This window comes from Cervus elaphus, chromosome 14, assembly GCF_910594005.1.
Source record: "Cervus elaphus chromosome 14, mCerEla1.1, whole genome shotgun sequence".
Taxonomy (NCBI): Eukaryota; Metazoa; Chordata; class Mammalia; order Artiodactyla; family Cervidae; genus Cervus; species Cervus elaphus.
Window position 1 is genome coordinate 28,919,429 of NC_057828.1, and position 19,105 is coordinate 28,938,533.

At 49.0% G+C, this 19,105-nt stretch overlaps 1 protein-coding gene across 1 annotated transcript in view; it reads right to left on the minus strand.

Moving 5' to 3' along the window:
- Positions 1-2,549: 2,549 nt before the first annotated feature.
- CAPN8 (calpain 8) overlaps positions 2,550-19,105 on the minus strand; it is a 70,172-nt gene continuing 53,616 nt past the window's right edge. The window contains exons 12-21 of the mRNA XM_043924368.1: positions 17,617-17,828; positions 15,090-15,126; positions 14,723-14,791; positions 11,931-11,988; positions 9,915-9,979; positions 6,435-6,503; positions 5,947-6,025; positions 5,277-5,393; positions 3,978-4,036; positions 2,550-2,833 (exon numbers count right to left, since the gene is read on the minus strand). Coding sequence (XP_043780303.1) covers positions 2,810-2,833; positions 3,978-4,036; positions 5,277-5,393; positions 5,947-6,025; positions 6,435-6,503; positions 9,915-9,979; positions 11,931-11,988; positions 14,723-14,791; positions 15,090-15,126; positions 17,617-17,828 — 789 coding nt within the window. The 3' untranslated portion in view covers positions 2,550-2,809. The remainder of the gene's footprint in view (positions 2,834-3,977; positions 4,037-5,276; positions 5,394-5,946; positions 6,026-6,434; positions 6,504-9,914; positions 9,980-11,930; positions 11,989-14,722; positions 14,792-15,089; positions 15,127-17,616; positions 17,829-19,105) is intronic.

Consider the following 19,105-nt stretch of genomic DNA (forward strand, 5'->3'; position numbering starts at 1 on the left):
CAGTGGGACAGGGACCTGAACCTGGTCAGTGAGCATCAGACTAACACCAGTTGGGCTGACGGGGCAGGCTGGGTGGTATCTCCAGGTAGCCTAGAGTACTTGGACATAACACCTCCTGGGTCCTGCTGATGACAGCTCTGGAGATGAACACTCCCTCATACCTCTGACTGGATGAGGAAGGACCTCTTTCCCTCTTAGACCCACAGGCCGCCAACCAAATAGAGCTCCTTCTCCACCCTCCAATGAACTGAGCTCTCTGCAGGGGCGCCATCCCAAAGCCTCTCCCTAGAAGTGAGGTCCCAGAGCTCCCAGCATCTCCTTCACTTAAGGGCCTGCCCCTGCTTCCCCCTGGGCCATGGGACAGTTGAAGGCAGTAAGTAGTAAAGCTCACTGGTGGTCAGTCAGAATGGCCATCATCAAAAAGTCTCCAAATAATAAATGCTAGAGAGGGTGGGGAGAAAAGGGAACCTTCCCACACTGTTGGTAGGAATGTAAACTTGTGCAGCCACTATGGAAAACAGTAGGAAGTTTTCTTAAAGAAATAAAAATAGAGCTACCATGGGATCTAGAAATTCCATTCCTGGGTATATATCCAGAAAAAAATAGAAACACTAACTTGAAAAGATTATAATAGTCAAGACATAGATACAAACCAAGTCTCCATCTACAGATGAATGGATAAAGGAAATGTGGTAATATATATGTATTATATATACATGTATGTATACACATATATATACAATGGAATATTACTCAGTCATAAAAAAAGAATGAAATAATGCTATTTGCAGTAACATGATGGACCTAATATCATACTAAGTGAAGTAAGTCAGACAGAGAAGAACAAATATTATATATCACTTATATGCGGAATCTTAAAAAATAATATAAATGAATTAATATACAAAACACAAACAGACTCACAGACATAGAAAACACACTTATGGTTACCAAAGGGGAAAGGGTGGCGGTGAGAGATAAATTAGAGGAGTTTGGGGTTAACAGATACAAACTATTTTACATAAAATAGACAGGCAATAAGGATTTACTGGATAGTACAGGGAACTGTATTTAATATCTTATAATAACCTATAATAGAAAAAATCTGAAAAAATATATATACAACTGAATCACTTTGCTTTACACCTGAACTAATACAATCTAGTAAATCAACTGTACTTCAATTTTAAAAAAAAAAATCTGACTTGTGTTATGCCATACTTATAAGTCATATTCCTATAAAGAAGATTCATCCGGTTGCATTTATAGAGGTCAAACACTAACCCTTAATCAGACTACTACCGAAACCAAGGTGTGAATGTGTGTTTTCTCGCCAGTTGCTCACTGCAATGGACTGCATGGTTGTGCCCCCTTCTAATTTAGATGTTGAAACCCCACATCACAGTGTGGTAGTTTTAGGAAGTCGGACTGTGGGGTATTAGGGTTAGTTAGATAAGATCGGGGTTTCCCTGGTGGCACAGACTGTAAAGAATCTGCCTGCAATGCAGGAGACTCAGATTCGATCCCTGGGTCAGGAAGATCCCCCGGAAAAGGGAACGGCAATCCACTGCAGTATTCTTGCTTGGAGAATTCCATAGACAGAGATACATGGCAGGCTACAGTCCATGGAGTCACAAAAGAGTCAGATGCAACTAAGCAACTAACACACACACACGCACACACACACGTAAGATCATGAGGGTGGGGCCCTCATGAATGGGATTGAAGTGTTAGTCACTCAGTCGTGTCCGCCTCTTTGTGACCCCATGGACTACTAGCCCATCAGGCTCCTCTGTCCACGGGATTAGGATTAGTGCCCTTACAAGAGTCACGAGAGAGCCTGCCTCCCTTCTGCTCTTGCCATGTAAGGACACAATGAGAAGTCCACAGTCTGTAGCCCAGAAGCAGATCTCACCAGAACCAAGTGTGCTGCGCCAATCTCAGACTTCTAGCCTCCAGAACTGTGAGAAAATAAATGTCGGTGTTTTATAAGCCACCTGGTCTCTGGTATTTGCTAGCGCAGCCCAAATAGACTAGGACATCCATCTTCCTTTATACTTCATTTCCACAGTCAGCGTGCGAGAGTCAGCTCCGTCCCCAAGTGCCCATCAGGACGCTGGGCTATGGCATCTATTTTCTTACCAATAACAAAGATACTCCTGTTCTACTGTGAGCAAAACTAACCTGAACCTCACCTCCCCTCAGGTAAGAATTCCCCCCAGCAAGAATTTCCCATCCCTTTGCTTTCCCTTGGGCAATGCTGACTTGGAGTGTAGCAACTTCTCCATCTGCAAGTGAGGAAGAAAGAACTCCTCCCCTTGCAGCTCATCCCAGCACCTATCTCAGAAGGGTGGGGAGCAGCTCCTCTCCTGCAGGTGGTCCCTGGAGGCAGCTTAATCTGTAGCAGGCCTCTTCTCCAAGAAATCCACCCACATTTCTCATCTTGCAGCAGCTTTGGGCCGGGTCATTTCTCAAGGACATCTTCTTTCCTAAAGCAGGAACACCCTAGAGCAACCCCCAGATTGTGTATCAATAGAGAAAGGCAGAAAGCCTTTTGGCCCACAACTTTAATCAATTTCTGTCCCTCCAAGGTGCCCTGGGATCGGCTTAAATTCTGTTGAAAGAGATCTCAGACTCCCTGATTGCTCCAGTGGGAGAGGCCAGGATTTCAGGAAACAATAAACAACAAGGAAGAGATGAAAAATTAATGAATGCCCCCTTAAGGATAAAAGTTCACAAAACTGCAAAGAAGGGGAGAAAAGATGCAGGCAGGTTGTCGGGGAGCATCACTGATGACCAAAACCCTGGGTCACACCAACATACAGCACAGCCACTGCAAAAGAAGGAGATAGAAGTAAGCTCAGGGGTCCTCTGGGAGCTGGTGTGACTGCACCAGAGATGTTCTCCAGCCTCACATGGGTGTGACTTGCTCTAGCTCCTTCCCCAGGAAGTGCCTTGCTCCATAAGAGGAAGCAAGGAAGCCCTTCACTAAGTCACTGCCCCCCAGCCAGAGCCCCACGGACATATGACTTAGGAAAAGCTTAGCCCCACAGGGACTTCCAAAAATTTCAGGTTCAACCCAATTGAGCCTAATATGCTTCTAGGAAAGCCTTCCCTAGATCACTGGAAAGGGGTCAGCAACACTGCCATTCTAAAGCAGAAGAGAAGTGGTTGTACCCAGACAACTACGCAGGACCAGGAATAAGCCAGTGCTCTAGCTCTTCTGCCTGAAGCAGGTCGAGGGCAACGGCCCTCTCCTGAATCCTTGGGACATGCCCACACCTGCAACTCCACAGGCCAGTAAAGGCCCTGCTGCATAGACTGCGGCCCTCCACGGGGAAGGGCATGGAGTTCTCTGCCTATTATGAGCCTTGTACACAGTAATTTACACCCATTTATTTTGCATCTACTCTTGCTGTTCAGTCACTCAGTCGTGTCTGACTCTTTTTGACCCCATGGACTGCAGCATGCCAGGCTTCCCTGTCTTCCACCATCTCCTGGAGTTTGCTCAGATTCACAACTATTGAGTTGGTGATGCCATCCAACTATCTCATCCTCTGATGCCCCCTCCTCCTCCTGTCCTCAATCTTTCCCCACATCAGGGTCTTTTCCAGTGAGTTGGCTCTTCGCATCAGGTTGCCAAAGTATTGGAACTTTAGCATCTACTCTACGTTGTTGCAATTTAATTCTTTGTTTCTGATTTCCTTCTATATGTCAATCAAAGACATTTTGCCTGAGAAGTTAGGTGCTTTAAACTGTACCCACCACCCCCAGTTTCATCCAAATTAATAAGAGCTGGCATCTTTGAAATGATCTGAGATATAATTGATGATAATCACACTCCTCCCAGAAATGCCTGCCACAGAACATGCACTGTTTCCACAAAGAAATAAGATAAGCCAGTGTGAATAAACAGCAGCTATACCATCCAAGAATTTTCAAGTACCACGAGCAAGCAGTTTACCAAAACTACTTACCTCAGCCAGAGAGAGCTGGACAATGCCATTCTGGTCCTTGTCCAGAAGTCTGAACAGTTCTAGAATGCCAGAGCAGGAATGAAGTCAGATAAGGATGCTCCTGGACTTTGGAACAGCCAGAGAGCTGCCTCTGTCCACCCCACACCCACCTGGCACCCTCCCTCTGTCTCCTGCACCCTCTCCAGCTCCCACCTTGCTTCAGGGACCCCAGAAAGCTAGATCTGGATCCAGAGCCCAGAGCAGTGGGCTTTTGGCAGCAGATGTCCACTCGCCCAATTAGACAAACTTCCAGTTGTGAGCAGAGAAGTTCCTTTTGCCATCTGCACACTCAGAGCTCTAGAAACTTGTAATTCTTTCAACAGGGGTGGGGGCTGGGGTCATGGAACAGGGGTGGTTGCCCCATGTGTGGGTAATCTAGACACTAAGCTTCGCCTCTGGCTGCCTGACCTTTCCCCAAACTCCCTCCCTTAGTAGGATATATTAACATAAGCATGGGGCTGGGTGGGTAAAGAATCTGCCTGTAATGCAGGAGACAGAGGTTTGATTCCTGGGTCAGGAAGATCCCCTGGAGGAGGAAATGGCAACCCACTCCAGTATTCTTGCCTGAAAAGTCCCAAGGACAGAGGAGCCTGGTGGGCTACAGTCCATGGGGTCGCAGAGTCAGACACGACTGAGGGGCTAAGCACAGCATTACAGCATAAGCCTAAGTGGGCAGAAGACTATCCACAGCTTCCCAGAAGGAGACCCCTATTCCCTCTCTGGGAGGTGATACCTGCTCTCAATATGATTCCCATAAATGAGAACAGACACCAAAAACCATTTAAGGACCATTGCAGGACTCATTCATTTGTTGCAGTGACTGCACACAATAGGTGCACAAAAATCTCCCAGAGAAGGCAACACCTTGGGCATGGCCAGCTTGGACTTCCTCAGCCCCTTCATTTTCTGCTGCCCCTCTCTCAAGGATGCCACAGTTACCTAAGCCTTTCTGGTTCTGCCTTCTGGCCCTGCCCCCTGCCCCTTCCTATACCTCGGGAGAGGTGGGATGGGTCAGGGTGGGAGTGAGGGGGCTTTCCTGGTGGATCAGATGGTAAAGAAACTGCCTGCAATATAGGACACCCAGGTTTGATCCCTGAGTTGGGAAGAACCCCTAGAGAAGAAATGGGCAACCCACTCCAGTGTTTTTGCCTAGAAAATCCCATGGACAGAGGAGTATGGTGGGCTACAGCCCATGGGGTCGAAAAGAGTCGGACATGACTAAGCAACTAACACTTTCACTTAAAGGAGAGAGTGACTCACTGAAGAGGGTCTCCAGGCGGATCATACAAGCAATGAAGCTATCAAAGTCCATGGTGAGTTTGCTGCATGCATACCGCATGGCGATGGTCTGCTGGACCTGGTCACTGAGGGTGAAACCTGTGGGCAGAGGGCGGCCAGGGTCATAGATGGAATGAGGGGCTCAGTTCTGTTTCCAACAGAACTCAGGGCTAACTCTGGCCTGATGCTGCCCCCTTCAAAGGATACCAGAGGATTCTGGCCATCAAATCAGTTTCCTTTTAGAAAATCCTCAACAGGATGAACCTCCTCCCTGGTCCAAAAATAGGCCTGGAGCTCCAGCACTAACTTAGCTTTGCATCACATGGACCACAGCAAAAAAAAAAAAAAAAAAAAAAACAAGGAAGGTGAAGGGACTGCCTCTCCTGCCCATCCCCTTCACAGCCCGGTCCTGTGATTGCTGTCACCTTCCCAGGAATAGGCAAAGTCCTTGGAAAAAGTCTAAAGAATCCAGCAACTGCAATCCTTCCCTGCTCCCCAGATAAGGAAGGTACTCAACACATCTTTGTTATCACACTGACATCCAACATAAGGTAATTACCACTGACCGTCATTAGCAACCACCATCATATTAAGCACATTTAAAATGAGCACATCCTGGTCTCAAGATCTTGCCTGCAAGATGTGTCCTCACCTGCCTTCTTGAGGGCTGTCCTCATCTCATGGGCATCAATAGTCCCCGAGTGGTTATGATCGGTCTCCCGAAAGATCTCCTAAAGCAGGATAAAAATTCCAGGTGAAAACAGCTGTTTGCAGCCCCTGAAGAACCATCTCCTTCCACCCAACTGCTTCCTCAACAGGCCAGGGATACCCTCAGAGGCTTCACTGATTCCTCCCAAGAAGTTTCCAGAACAAAAATAGGAACTTGTGCTGAGAGCCAGTGCTAGTCCTTTTGCTCTGTGAACATGGGACTTCCTCTGGCAGCACTGGCCCAGGGGCCTGCTTAGCCCTTCCTGGACAATGTGTCCACGTCTGGTGTTCACTTTGACCATGATGAAGGATCTGGTCAGACCAGGACAGGAGATTGATCAGGAATGGGTGTCAGGAAGGGCAAGGCACTAGAAACGGAACGAGGAGAGTGACCAGAGCCCAGAGGTGACCCAACAGGGAGAAAAGGGTTACCAGATACTTCTGGATCTTCAACCAGAGTGTCTTGAATTCCACCAGTTCCAGGGAGCCTGTCCCATTGCTCTAGGTGGGTTAAGGCCAACACAATCAAGCCCAGATTCCACAAGCTTTATGGATCCCATTCTCTTGTGACCTTGCACAGTGACTGTCTTAAGAAAGACCTCAGTGAACAACCATGCCTGCAGTAAGCAGGGCCCTGGGGGTCATGGTGGGAAGGGTTGGTGGGAGGCAAGTTCAAATAAAGATTAAAGAGTCAAATGCTCATGAAGGCCTTCGTTTGAGGTCAGGCACAGAGCTAGGGGCAAAGGGCAAGTCAGGAGCCTAAAGCCCTCCTACAATATCACTCATTTAGTGTCCAGCATCCTCATCATCATGGGACATTGAGAGGGTGGAACTAAACAATCTGTAGTAAATTCTCTTCCAGATTTAAATGTCTGCCATTGATATTAGAGGTGACGGCAAAATGGTACCAGAAGAGTTCTCAGGAGCATGAGATTGGGATTCTTAGCCACATGCAGTCTACACATATTTGTCTGGTGCTTTGAAGGGGCTCTGAGCTTCTCAACATTGATTCCCAGGGATCCTGGGAGGACAGCTGGCTCAGCCGAAATGGGCCAGGGGTTCTGTGCAATCCTCTGTGTCCAGTGAATACTGATTAAGCACTGGGCTAGACCTGGGGGGTGCTTTTGAACTGTTTGTGAAGTTTGGTCTCTTTGAAACTATCCTTTTCTTAGCCATCCCAATTAATTAATAGACACCAGTGTGTTACAACTCAGGTGTTAAAATTCTGAAACAGACCATCATTCTCACCTCCTTCAACTAGCCAAACAAAAATTCATGTTTACACTCAAGACTGTAAACCTCACCCTTTAAGGAAGTCTGTGCCTTTTATCTCCACAATCTATGCTGAGTGTTGGATGCACCACAACCTTCAAATCCTCACTAATATGCCTACCAACATACCTGAGGATAGTAATCCACAAAGAGGGCTAACGCTATGGTCTAGCCAGACCTGTGTATACTCGTATCTCATTTCAGCCTCACAAGACCACAGGAGCTACACTCTGTTATCCCATTTTCCAGGAGAAGACATAAGGTTCACAATATTCAATAACTGTGGTATGTCCAGAACTTGGGTCTCCTGTCTGTTCCAAAGCCCTGTGTCAGAGCACCAACATATCCTCAATTCCAGATGGAGCTGCCAACTCCCAGGCCTTATCCCAGATGCCCTGAATCAGCATCTCTAGGAGCGAGACCCAGGCAACTGGATTTTTAAAGCCCCATGATTTTTCAGTGCTGATACATGCTACACTGGACCACATGTTATACGATTCTATTAACATGAAAATATCCAGAATAGGCAAATCTATAGAGACAGAAAGTGGTAGTAGGGCAGAGGGTTTGGGGTTGTTGAGCAAAAATGTGAATGACTGCAAATATGGGCGCAGAGTCCCTTTTAGGGGTGATAAAAAGCTCTAAAATGGATGGTAGTATTTGCACAACTCTGTGAATATACTAAAAAAAATCCACGAAATTGTACCCTTTAAATGGGTACATTGGATGGCATGTGAATTATGTCTCGATATCGATAGCTCAACAGGTAAAGAATCCACCTGCAATGCAGGAGACACAGGAGACATGGGTTCCATCCCTGGGTTGGGAAGATCCCCTGGAAGAGGAAATCACTACCCATTACAGTATTCTTGCCTGAAAAAATCTCATGGACAGAGGAGCTTGGTGGGCTACAGTCCAAAAGGCTGCAGAGTCAGACGCCACTGAATGACTGAGCACACACGAAAAAAGCATTTACACAAGGCTCCATGGGGCTTCCCTTGTGGCTCAGATGGTAAAGAATCCACCTGCAATGCAGAAGACCTGGGTTTGATCCCTGGGGTGGGAAGATCCCCTGGAGAAGGAAACAGCTACCCACTCCAGTATTCTGGCCTAGAGAATTCCATGGACTGTATAGTCCGTGGGGTCACAAAGAGTTGGACACAACTGAGCAACTTTCACCATGGGCAGTTCTGCTATATTTTCTGGTTCAAAACCACTGCCCCCAAAGCATCCAAATGGTGAAACAGACACTCTTGAAGAAAGACTGAGGCACAGTCCTCCTAGAGCCATGAAAATGCAAACACCCCTGGGAACAATGTTTGAGGGACCAAAAGGTCACCCTCAAATCTAAATGAAAGTTCATAGGCAAGTTTGAGAAGAATGACTCAGAAATCAAGGAACCGTTTGCAGAAAAGCGAATCAACAGTTAACAGTTCTTCAAGGCCCACACGTTAAACGTGGACCTCACTGAAGGACCACGCTGGCCTCATAGAAGGCCACAGGGCTGGACAGGTCCAGCATCTGAAACTCTGGGACCACAAGGATAGAACCAGCTCTCCGCGGTTGACACCCCCAGCAGAGGTCAGCACACTCAAGCTGGTCGTCCAGGCCCTCTGTGCATGGCCACCGTGCAAGTACAACTCACCCCTCCCACCCTAGAGGTCATCATATCTCATCACAGATGAAGCCCGCAGAGCTGAAGTACATCCTCCGAGGCTCCAGTTTTCAAAGAACTCGCCTTCACCAGCAGCACCATGGGACACCGTAACCTGGACCCACCCAAGAACACGTTTCAAGGAAGGGGTGCCCTGCCCTCCCCCACTCTGAGCTCAAGCTGTTCCTTCCACCTGGAATGCCCTGATCGTCTCCATTCCTCCCCAAGTCTGTCTCATTCTTCAATATAGAACAAGGGTTAAATCAGGTCAGAGCAAACAAACGCGTTCTATCCCGTGTGATCAAATTCTCAACAACTGGCGTCAAGGCTGGGAGACAGAGACAGATGGGGATGGGGAGAGCCAGGGAGAAGAAGAAGAAGGCACCGAGCCTCCTGGGAGGGATGCTGTGATCAATGGGAGGAAGGTCACAAATGCCATTTCTGCTATCTCTGAACTATTGACATGTATATACTACCATGGGCAAAACAGATAGCTAGTGCGGAGCTGCCGGATAGCACAGGCAGCTCAGCGTGGTGCCCGGTGATGACCTAGAGGGGTGGGATGGGGGTAGGGAGGAGGTTCAAAAGGGAGGGGATATATATATATATAATTATGATTGATTGATTCATGTTATTACACAGCAAAAACCAACACAACATTGAAAAGCAATTATGCTCCAATAAAAAAAAATTAAGTTCTTGGTGAAAATGAAAAAAAAATGTGAATCACCCAAAAAAAAGAGGATTTTAAACAAGTCATTTAAACACGGCACACCTCAGTTTCTTTGCCTGTAAAACAGAGAGCATCTCAGGCTTACTGAGGAGCAAAAATGAGATGACATTTTTCTTTCCAGCTCAGGCAGGGTACCTGCCATATGTTCAGAAAATGCTGGTTCCCTTCTCTCTCTTTCCCCTGCCTCCATCTCAGGTGGAGGAGTCGAGAAAATCAGGATCACAGTAAAAATAATGTGGCATTTAAAGGATACATCCATCAGGCTGATCATCTCTCTGCAAGTGTTGATGTCAAATCCATCAAATTTGATGTCTGTTCCTAAATATTTAAATAGAAAGGGGGGAGTCAGGATCATTTGAAGGCACAGGAAATCATCTCCCTGGTAGGAAGCCACCAAAGACACCAGCCAGAGTACAGAGCCGAACGTGAGTTCCACATAAACGAGCGAGCTTGGTGGCAGGCTCCTGGGAAGAGGCCCCCTGGGGTCCCAGAGGTGGATGCTGGCTTCGCGGTTCAGTGTTAGAATCTCAGCTTTGCTACCCACGAGCCATGGGACTTCAGCAAGCTAATATCTCTGAGCTGTGCTATTCTGCTCCGTCAATAAGAACAACAATAATACTTGCCCCCAAAGCCAACTGGTGATAAAATTAGATAATGTAAGTGAAGTTCTTAGCACGGTGCTCGGTCTATGGAAAGTTCTTAATAAATCAGCTAACTTTTTATTGGCCGGGTATTGTTCAAATCTCTCTATTTTGTTTAGTCTCTACATCAAGTCCAGCTCTTTTGAGACCCCTTGGGCTGCAGCCCAGGTTTCCCCAGTGGCTCAGCAGAGAAGAATCTGCCTGCAATTCAGCAGTCTCAGGAGATGTGGGTTTGATACCTGGATTGGGAAGATGCCCTGGAAGAGAGCATGATAACACACTCCAGTAGTCCTGCCTGGAGAATCCGATGGACAGAGGAGTCTGGTGAGCTACAGTCCATAGGGTCACAAAGAGCTGTACATGACTGAAGTGACTTAGCATGCATGCATGGACTGCAGCCCTCCAGGCTTCACCGTCCATGGAATTTCCCAGCCAAGAATACTGGAGTGGCTTGCCATTCCCTTCTCCAGGGGATCTTCCCAACCCAGGTATCAAAGCTGTGTCTCCTGGGTTGGCAGGTGGATTCTTGACTACTGAGCCACCAGGGAAGCCCTCTAAGAACTGTACCCCATGTGCTAAATACCTTCATACCCATTTTATAGATAAGGAAACAGAGGCCCAGAGACGTTAAATAATTTGCTCAAGATCACATAACCCAGGCAGAGCTGGGATCTAAATGCAGGCCATCTGGCTCCATAGCCCGAGCTTTTAACTACAACACACAGCTTCTCAAACAGTAGCTGTTAATGTTACTGCTAAATTTCAGGCATCTCTGGGATCTACAGCCATCCCTGGCTCCAGGCTCACCTTGCTCACACCTCAAAGCCAAGGCAGGAAGACGCCAAAAACCCTGCAGCCCTCTCCACTTCCCTGGGCTCTTCCTCTGCCAGGCAGGAGGAGTAGCTGGAGCAGAGAGTGGGGAGGGCCTCCAAGCCTGGGCTCTCAACCCCGGGGAGGTGCTCAGTCCCAGGGTGGGCTCACATCCGGCTTTGCTCCTGTGTTCTTCACGATCAGACCCGGTTCTGCCGCGATGGGTGAACATACCCATCACTTGACCAGCCAGAAGCCTTAACCTGGCCCATCCTCGGGCTGGACAAGAAACCAGCTCTGTGCCAGATCACATGGATCTGCAGTTCATAGGGCAAGGGCATGCTTTTCCCCAGCCTGGGTGCAGTTTGATACTCTGCCAGCCCTCAGGACTTGCTAAAGTCTAAAGACGGAGAACTGTCATGATCAAGGACAGGCAGAATCGTCCCCTCCACACACCTTCCCCAGAGGTGCACTACAGAACAGGATTTTCAAGCTGCATAGTTTCCACAGTACCAAGTTATTAATTTTGTGGGTGAATTTCATTTACGTCACTCTCAGCCCAATTTCTCTCCCACCAGGACTCAGGACTCTTTGCTGCAGGGCCGCCTGGCCCCAGCATCAGCCCCGCTCTCACCCTGCCCACCACCCCTCTGCTCCAGCCTCTCCCACCTGCCAGACACTCTCTCGGTACAGAAGGAATCAGGGCCCTGGTCCCCATCTGCAGTGCCCCTGGCCCAGTGCCCACCCCCACCCTCACTGGCTCCCAACATCTCTCTTAGGCTCCCAGACTTCCTGAAAAGCCCCCAGGAAGAACTTACGTTTGGAAAACACTTCATTCAGAGCTGTCCTGAGTTCATTGGCCCTGATCTCAGAATCCTAGAAAGAGGAACCCAAATGCAAAGCATGTCAGACCCTAATGCATGTTTCAAAACACAAAATTCACGTAGATTCAGACACCAGGTCCACTGACCCTATGATTTTTAAAAAGTTGTGACAGCTTTAAAAAAAAAGTCCAATTCACAGGTTCTGAGGGGCCCCCATAGCCCAGCGAGAAGTGTATATTAATGGCGTGAGCTGGGTACACTCATAGCAGAAGGCGTCACACAGGGTCTACTGCCTTTCTCAGACTTGCCCAACCCAAGACCAAGACATGGCGAGAAGCAGTAAAGGAGTCAGTGCTGACGGCCACGTGCCTGGGGTGGAGCATCCTCAAAACCTCACAACAGCCCTGTCCTCGTGTTAGGGTGAAGGAAGCTGTGACTCTGTAAACTGCTAAACACCATATGGGCTTCCCTGGTAGCTCAGTCAGGAAAGAATTTGCCTGCAATGCAGGAGACCCAGGTTCAATCCCTGGGTCAGGGAAGATCCCCTGGAGAAGGCAATTCGCTCCAGTATTCTTGCCTGGGAAATGCCATGGACAGAGGAGCCTGAAGGGCCATAGTCGATGGGGTCGCAAGAGTTGAACACGACTTAGCAACCAAACCACCACCAAACACCGGATACCTTTACCACGTAATTGCCACTTGCCTGGGATATAATTGCCAGAGTTCACAGTCGCCAGTGGCAGAATTGAGATTCGAAACCTAAGTCTGTCTCACCTCAAAGTACTCGCTTTCCCCACTGCATCTGTGGGAGCTGCTATTTCACATACAGCCCATCTCATCCCGGAAGTAGACATTTTGGGGACTAGGGTTTTTCACCTGCACGGGGCGGGGGATAAACTCTGAGCCTCAGGATTACTGGTCCCTTAACAGCCAGCTGGAGGACAGACCTCAGGCAGGATGACAAATGAAGCTCAGAGACAGTGAGGCTCAGAGAAGGGGCGCCAGACTAAAATCTGGGTTCCAGTCCTGACTTCCCCCCCCCTTATTTGCCACAGGACCTTAGCCAAGTCACTTCCCCTGGTGAGGTGTGGTCTTAACACTTGTGCCCACAGGGCCCCACTGCTCCCCTCTTCCACCAGCCAGGCCCAGGCTGCTCAACTCGAAACAAGAAAGGTGGGAGCTGTGAGCTTGCCTGTGAGTGCAGCTGGCCTCATTCAGGCACAGAACGGTCAGTCTCAATAATAAGACCTGGGGACATCCTGAAAAGCCTCCAGGCCAAGAATGGGCTATTGAGAACCTGACTGTCCTTCACAAGGCCTCGTGCCCCAGCCAGCTCCTTAACCTCTCTGGGCCCGACCCTACACCAGGAGAACAGCGACAGTGACTAATATTGCCCCACCAGGCAAGAGAGAAAAGATAAGGTACATGAAGAACTACACAAATAGGAGCTTTTATTTTGTTATCAGTCTTGATGTTCCAAATAAAATATGGTCCCTTGGAAGCTAAGGCAACAAGGTTTTGTTAGCAAAAACATTGGTCTAAGTGTCTATCTAAAACATAAATTGCCTCATTTTTGCAAAGCTTTCTTTAATGGCTATATAAAGGAATTGTGTTCCCAGGTTTTATTTTCTGCAAAGGATTTTAATGTATTTTCTTCTACTCCGTCCTTAAGTCTATAAAGTGGCTCAGAGCGTTCCGGGGGTGGAGAGCATTGTTTTTCTCCTTCTGTTACAGAATGAATGTTTGCATCCTCCAAAATTTGTATGTTGAAATCCAACCCCCAATGTTAAACTATAGAAGGAGGGACCTTTGGGAGGTGATTAGGTCATGAGGGTGGAGCCCTCATGAGTGGAATTAGTGCCTTTACAAAAGGCACCCCAGACGGATTCCTAATCCTCTTTCTGCCACATGAGACAGTGAGACATGAGTCCGAAAGTTAGAAGAGAGCCCTCCCCAGAATCTGACCAGGCCAACACCCTGATCTCAGACTGCTAGCCTCCAAAACTGTGAGAAATAAATTTCTGTTGTTCAAACGCTTTCCAGTCTGCGGTACCTTGTTATAGCAGTCCAAGATGACGGACGCCTTTCCAGGCCCTCTGGCAAACCTATTATCCTTCAAAGGGCAGTGCATTTGCTGAATTTATGGGGCCAGTTGTGACACTTGGAGTCCTGAGTCTGCTCTGACTTACAGCCCCTCAGGACCGGAATCACAATAAGCCAAGTCAGCGGGATGGGACGGGAAGGAGCAGTGGGCTCACCAGCTCCACAAGCCCCCGAGCGGCGCTGGCACCTGGGCCAAGCTTGACTTCCACAAGCCCAGCTCTGCCGGTGTCCCTGAGGGCAGGTGAGGCAGCGGGACAGGAAGCACTTAGCCCAGGCCTGGTTGACTGAGCTGCCGGCCACCCTGGCTGAGCGATTCCTCTCGTCTCTGAAGGATATAGGGAAGTTTTGCCTCCTGGTTTTCTAGTCAGGGCTCTGATCCACCAGGGCCAGTTTATACATAGAAAGGCTTTTGGCAGGACCTGGAGACTCAAATTTTCTACTTTCTCAAAATGCAAGACGACACAGCAAGAAAAGTGGCAGTGGTCAGTCCCACGGTCCTCTCGCCAGCAGCATAGGAAAGACCTCAGGCTTCAGACAGGAAGAGGCAACAGACAGACCTGGGAGGCCTGCGACCTGTGGCCCCTGCTACTCAAGGAGATGAAAAGGGCAAAAGACTCAGGTGACCTGAGCTTTCTCTAACACTCTCCTGCCCGTGTGGGAGCTCATGTCCGCCCTCCACTCACCTTCCCGGCAAACTTCTCAAACAGACTCCTCAGCTGGCTGTCTTCTTGCTCCACCTCGCTGGGTCGTGGCTAAAAGGCAGGGCAGTTGCAAAGTTAAGATGGGACTCACTGAGAAAAATGAAAGGTGAAGATTTAAAATTCATTCGTGCATCATTCACTACATCTGTCGTGAGTCTGTTGTGTGCTGGGCACTGCATGGGGGGAGGGGAGGCATGGTGATAAACAGGAGGGGTCCAAGGTCCTGGCCCCAGGAGTTTCCCATCCAGCCAGGCTCAGGGGTCTAGGGGATTCCTAGGCAATCAACAAGAAGCCCCGAATGACTACTAAAAGTCAGTGTCAGAGCTTGGCATTTTAAAAGGTGGCATACCTCATGTGGGTTTCCAACTACCACATCCCCAATTTCCCTGAAACACAGAGAAAGGAAAAAGCAAACATGGATAAGTATTAACAAAACGTATAGCTAATGGCTGGGTTTTTTAGGAAGTCTGTGACCCTGCTGAGGGACTGGTTTCCCAACACAAGACCTCCTTTCCCACTATCACTAAACTGCACAAATTGAACCAGGATCCCTCCCTTCATGTCTCCAACTCCCACCCCACCCTGAGTTTTTCACCAGAGACAAGAGCTGCCAAGGTCAGTGGGCCCTTCATGGAATCTAGAATATTCACCCTGGAGGACCACTCATCTGGGGAATTCTCTCCCCACTTTTCCCAGTTACTAATCTCATCTTCCCGGCTATGTGAATCCCTGCTGAAGTGGTGTCTGGGGAATGAGCCACCAAGCCCAAAACCCATGCTTACATGTACATGGTATGTGGTATGTGGTGCAATGTGTGTTTGTGTGTGTGTGGTATGGGGGGGCGATACTATGTGTTAAGTGTGTGTGTGTGTGGTTTTATGTGTGTAGGCAGTATGTGTGTGGTGTGTATGTGAGTGATAATATGTGATGTGTGTATGTACAGAAAGTATACCAGGTGTGTGTATGGTGTGTTTGTGGTGTATGTGTAGTACATATATGTAAGGGATATGTGATCTGCATGTATGTATGGCATGTGTGTATATGAGCACAGTGTGTATGTAGTGTGTGTGGTATGTCTGTAATGTGTTGGTAGGAAGGTGCACAGTAAATGGGGTATGTGTGGCATGTATGCGTCGTGTGTGTGTATGTGTGTGTGTGTGGTACGGGGAGCTACACTATGTGTTAAGTGTGTGTATGTGGTGTTTATGTGTGTGTATGGTTTTATGTGTGTAGGTAGTATGTGTGTGGTGTGTAGTTGTGTGGTATATGTGATGTGTGTATGTACAGAAAGTATATCAGGTATGTGTGTGCTGTGTATGTGTGGTATATAAATGTAAGGGACATGTGGTCTGCATGTATGTATGGTATGTGTGTATAGTCATAGGATGTGTGTGTAGCGTGTGTGGTATGTCTGTAATGTGTTGGTATGTAGATGCACAGTGTATGGGGTGTGTGTGGTGTGTGTATGTGAGATGTGTGTGCATTGTATATGTGTGGTGTGTGTATGTGAGGTGTGTGTGCACTGTATATGTGTGGTGTGTGTATGTGAGGTGTGCATGCACTGTATATGTGTGGTGTGTGTATGTGAGGTGTGTGTGCACTGTATATGTGTGGTGTGTGTATGTGAGATGTGCGTGCACTGTATGTGTGTGGTGTGTGTATGTGAGGTGTGTGTGCACTGTATATGTGTGGTGTGTGTATGTGAGATGTGCGTGCACTGTATATGTGTGGTGTGTGTATGTGAGGTGTGTGTGCACTGTATATGTGTGGTGTGTGTATGTGAGGTGTGCGTGTACGGTATATGTGTGGTGTGTGTATGTGAGGTGTGTGTGTCTGTATATGTGTGGTGTGTGTATGTGAGGTGTGTGTGCACTGTATATGTGTGGTGTGTGTATGTGAGGTGTGTGTGCACTGTATATGTGTGGTGTGTGTATGTGAGATGTGCGTGCACTGTGTATGTGTGGTGTGTGTATGTGAGGTGTGTGTGCACTGTATATGTGTGGTGTGTGTATGTGAGATGTGCGTGCACTGTATATGTGTGGTGTGTGTATGTGAGGTGTGTGTCTGTATATGTGTGGTGTGTGTATGTGAGGTGTGCGTGTACTGTATATGTGTGGTGTGTGTATGTGAGGTGTGTGTGTCTGTATATGTGTGGTGTGTGTATGTGAGGTGTGTGTGCACTGTATATGTGTGGTGTGTGTATGTGAGGTGTGCGTGCACTGTCTATGTGTGGTGTGTGTATGTGAGGTGTGTGTGCACTGTATATGTGTGGTGTGTGTATGTGAGGTGTGCGCGCACTGTCTATGTGTGGTGTGTGTATGTGAGGTGTGTGTGTACTGTCTATGTGTGGTGTGTGTATGTGAGGTGTGTGTGTACTGTCTATGTGTGGTGTGTGTATGTGAGGTGTGCATGCACTGTATATGTGTGGTGTGTGTATGTGAGGTGTGCATGCATTGTATATGTGTGGTGTGTGTATGTGAGATGTGCATGCATTGTATATGTGTGGTGTGTGTATGTGAGGTGTGTGTGCATGGTACATGCGGTGTGTGTGTTGAGTGTGTGGTGTGTGTAAGAGAAGAGGCAATGTTCTCACCCAGCTCCTCCTCTATGTGGCGCCCATCCCCGCTGGGAGGAAAATGCTCTCCCCCAGCTGTTACTGATGCCCTCTCTTGACCTTTTTAGAAGGAAAACTCTCCCCCTCCTACAGATCAATGTGGAGGGGCAGGAGGGGGCCCCCCTAATGAAGAACCCTTGCAGGGGTAACAGATTTCCTCCAGGGCCAGGGGTGGGTCCCACACACCGACAGGGCCCTGCACCCTCGCGGGGCCAGGTCCCTCTGCAGACCCGCCACCAGCCCGCAGGGGAAGGACACGCACAGGGCCTTGGCCTTCTTCTCCGAGAACACCCTCAGGCAGAAGTCGCCGTCCTGGAAGGGCTGGAAGGTGGCTGGCACCACCACGTACTCCCCGGGGGGCAGCCGTACGCGCGCGGACACCTCGCGCAGGTTGACGTAGGTGCTGGAGCGGGCGGCGGGCGGGCGGCCCAGGAAGAAGTCCCGGCCCAGGTGCGCGTCGGTGTGACTCGCCAGCTGCGCAGAGCAACATCAGGGTCAGTGTCTGCCCACATCCTGGAAGATGAAGGCCGCGGAGCTGGGCTCTATTGCGTTGATTTAGGGCTCGCTGATCTTTAACCCTGGGCTGAGAATCCTAGGTGTTCATTGGAAGGACTGATGTTGAAGCTGAAACTCCAATACTTTGGCCACCTGATGTGAAGGGCTGACTCATTTGAAAAGACCCTGATGCTGGGAAAGATTGAGGGCAGGAGGAGAAGCGGACGGACAACAGAGGATGAGATGGCTAGATGGCATCACCGACTCAATGGAGATGAGTTTGAATAAACTCCGGGAGTTGGTGATGGACAGGGAGGCCTGGCATGTTGCGGTTCATGGGGTCGCAAAGAGTCGGACATGACTGAGCGACTGAACTGACTGACTGACTGAGAATCCATGGGCTTTGGACTCTGCGAACTCACCCTGTGTCCATCAGCAGGTGTAATCTGAGCACCTACTGGGTGCCCGACCCCAGTCGAGGCACTGACTTTGGCTACACGACCTTGGCCAGACCCCTTGCCCTCTTCCCGGCTAAATAACGGTTGGTCAACAGGATCTCCATTGTGTGCTTGGCTTCTCTCTGGATATTTTTCCTCGTGAATCACCCCTCATTGAATCCAACAGACTCTTTCTCTGCATCTGTACCGGGGGTGTGGCTCTGAGCTACCCAGTACAGGTCTGTGGCTTAAATCCCAGTTCTCAAGCATCAGCAGCCAGAAGGGCCTGCTCATCTTTATCTGGCTGGGAAAATTGCCCTGCCAGGTAACCAGGGCGTTAGGCTGGACGGTCAGGGAGGCAGACAGAGGGGATGGCCACAGCCAGACTGCCCTGGGTGCCTTGGCTCTCATCTGAGGGAAAAGATGCTCTCATGACCCACTTTGTTGGAGGGAGGCGGAGGCTAGAAGTGATGACACCAGCTAATTAGTGGCTGCAGAGTGCTTCGAAAGCACAGGTGCCCATGTTATTATCGCTGTAATTAAGCCTTCCCTTAGCACTGTATTTTATGATCAATCTTCATCAAGATACCTGTGGCAGAGGGCAGGTGCTGGTAAGCTACAAGGGCAGTGACTTCTGTGTGGCCCGGGGCTGGATTGCCCACCCCAGAGTCACAGTGTCCACTCATGGTCACCAGACCCTCTTTAGATCCCAGGTCTGCTAAACAGGAGAGAAAGGCAGGGCCACCAGCCCCCACTGCCCTGGTCAGGACTCCACGGGACCCACCAGCCAGCTCCTGATGACCTGGGTGCAAGGGCAGC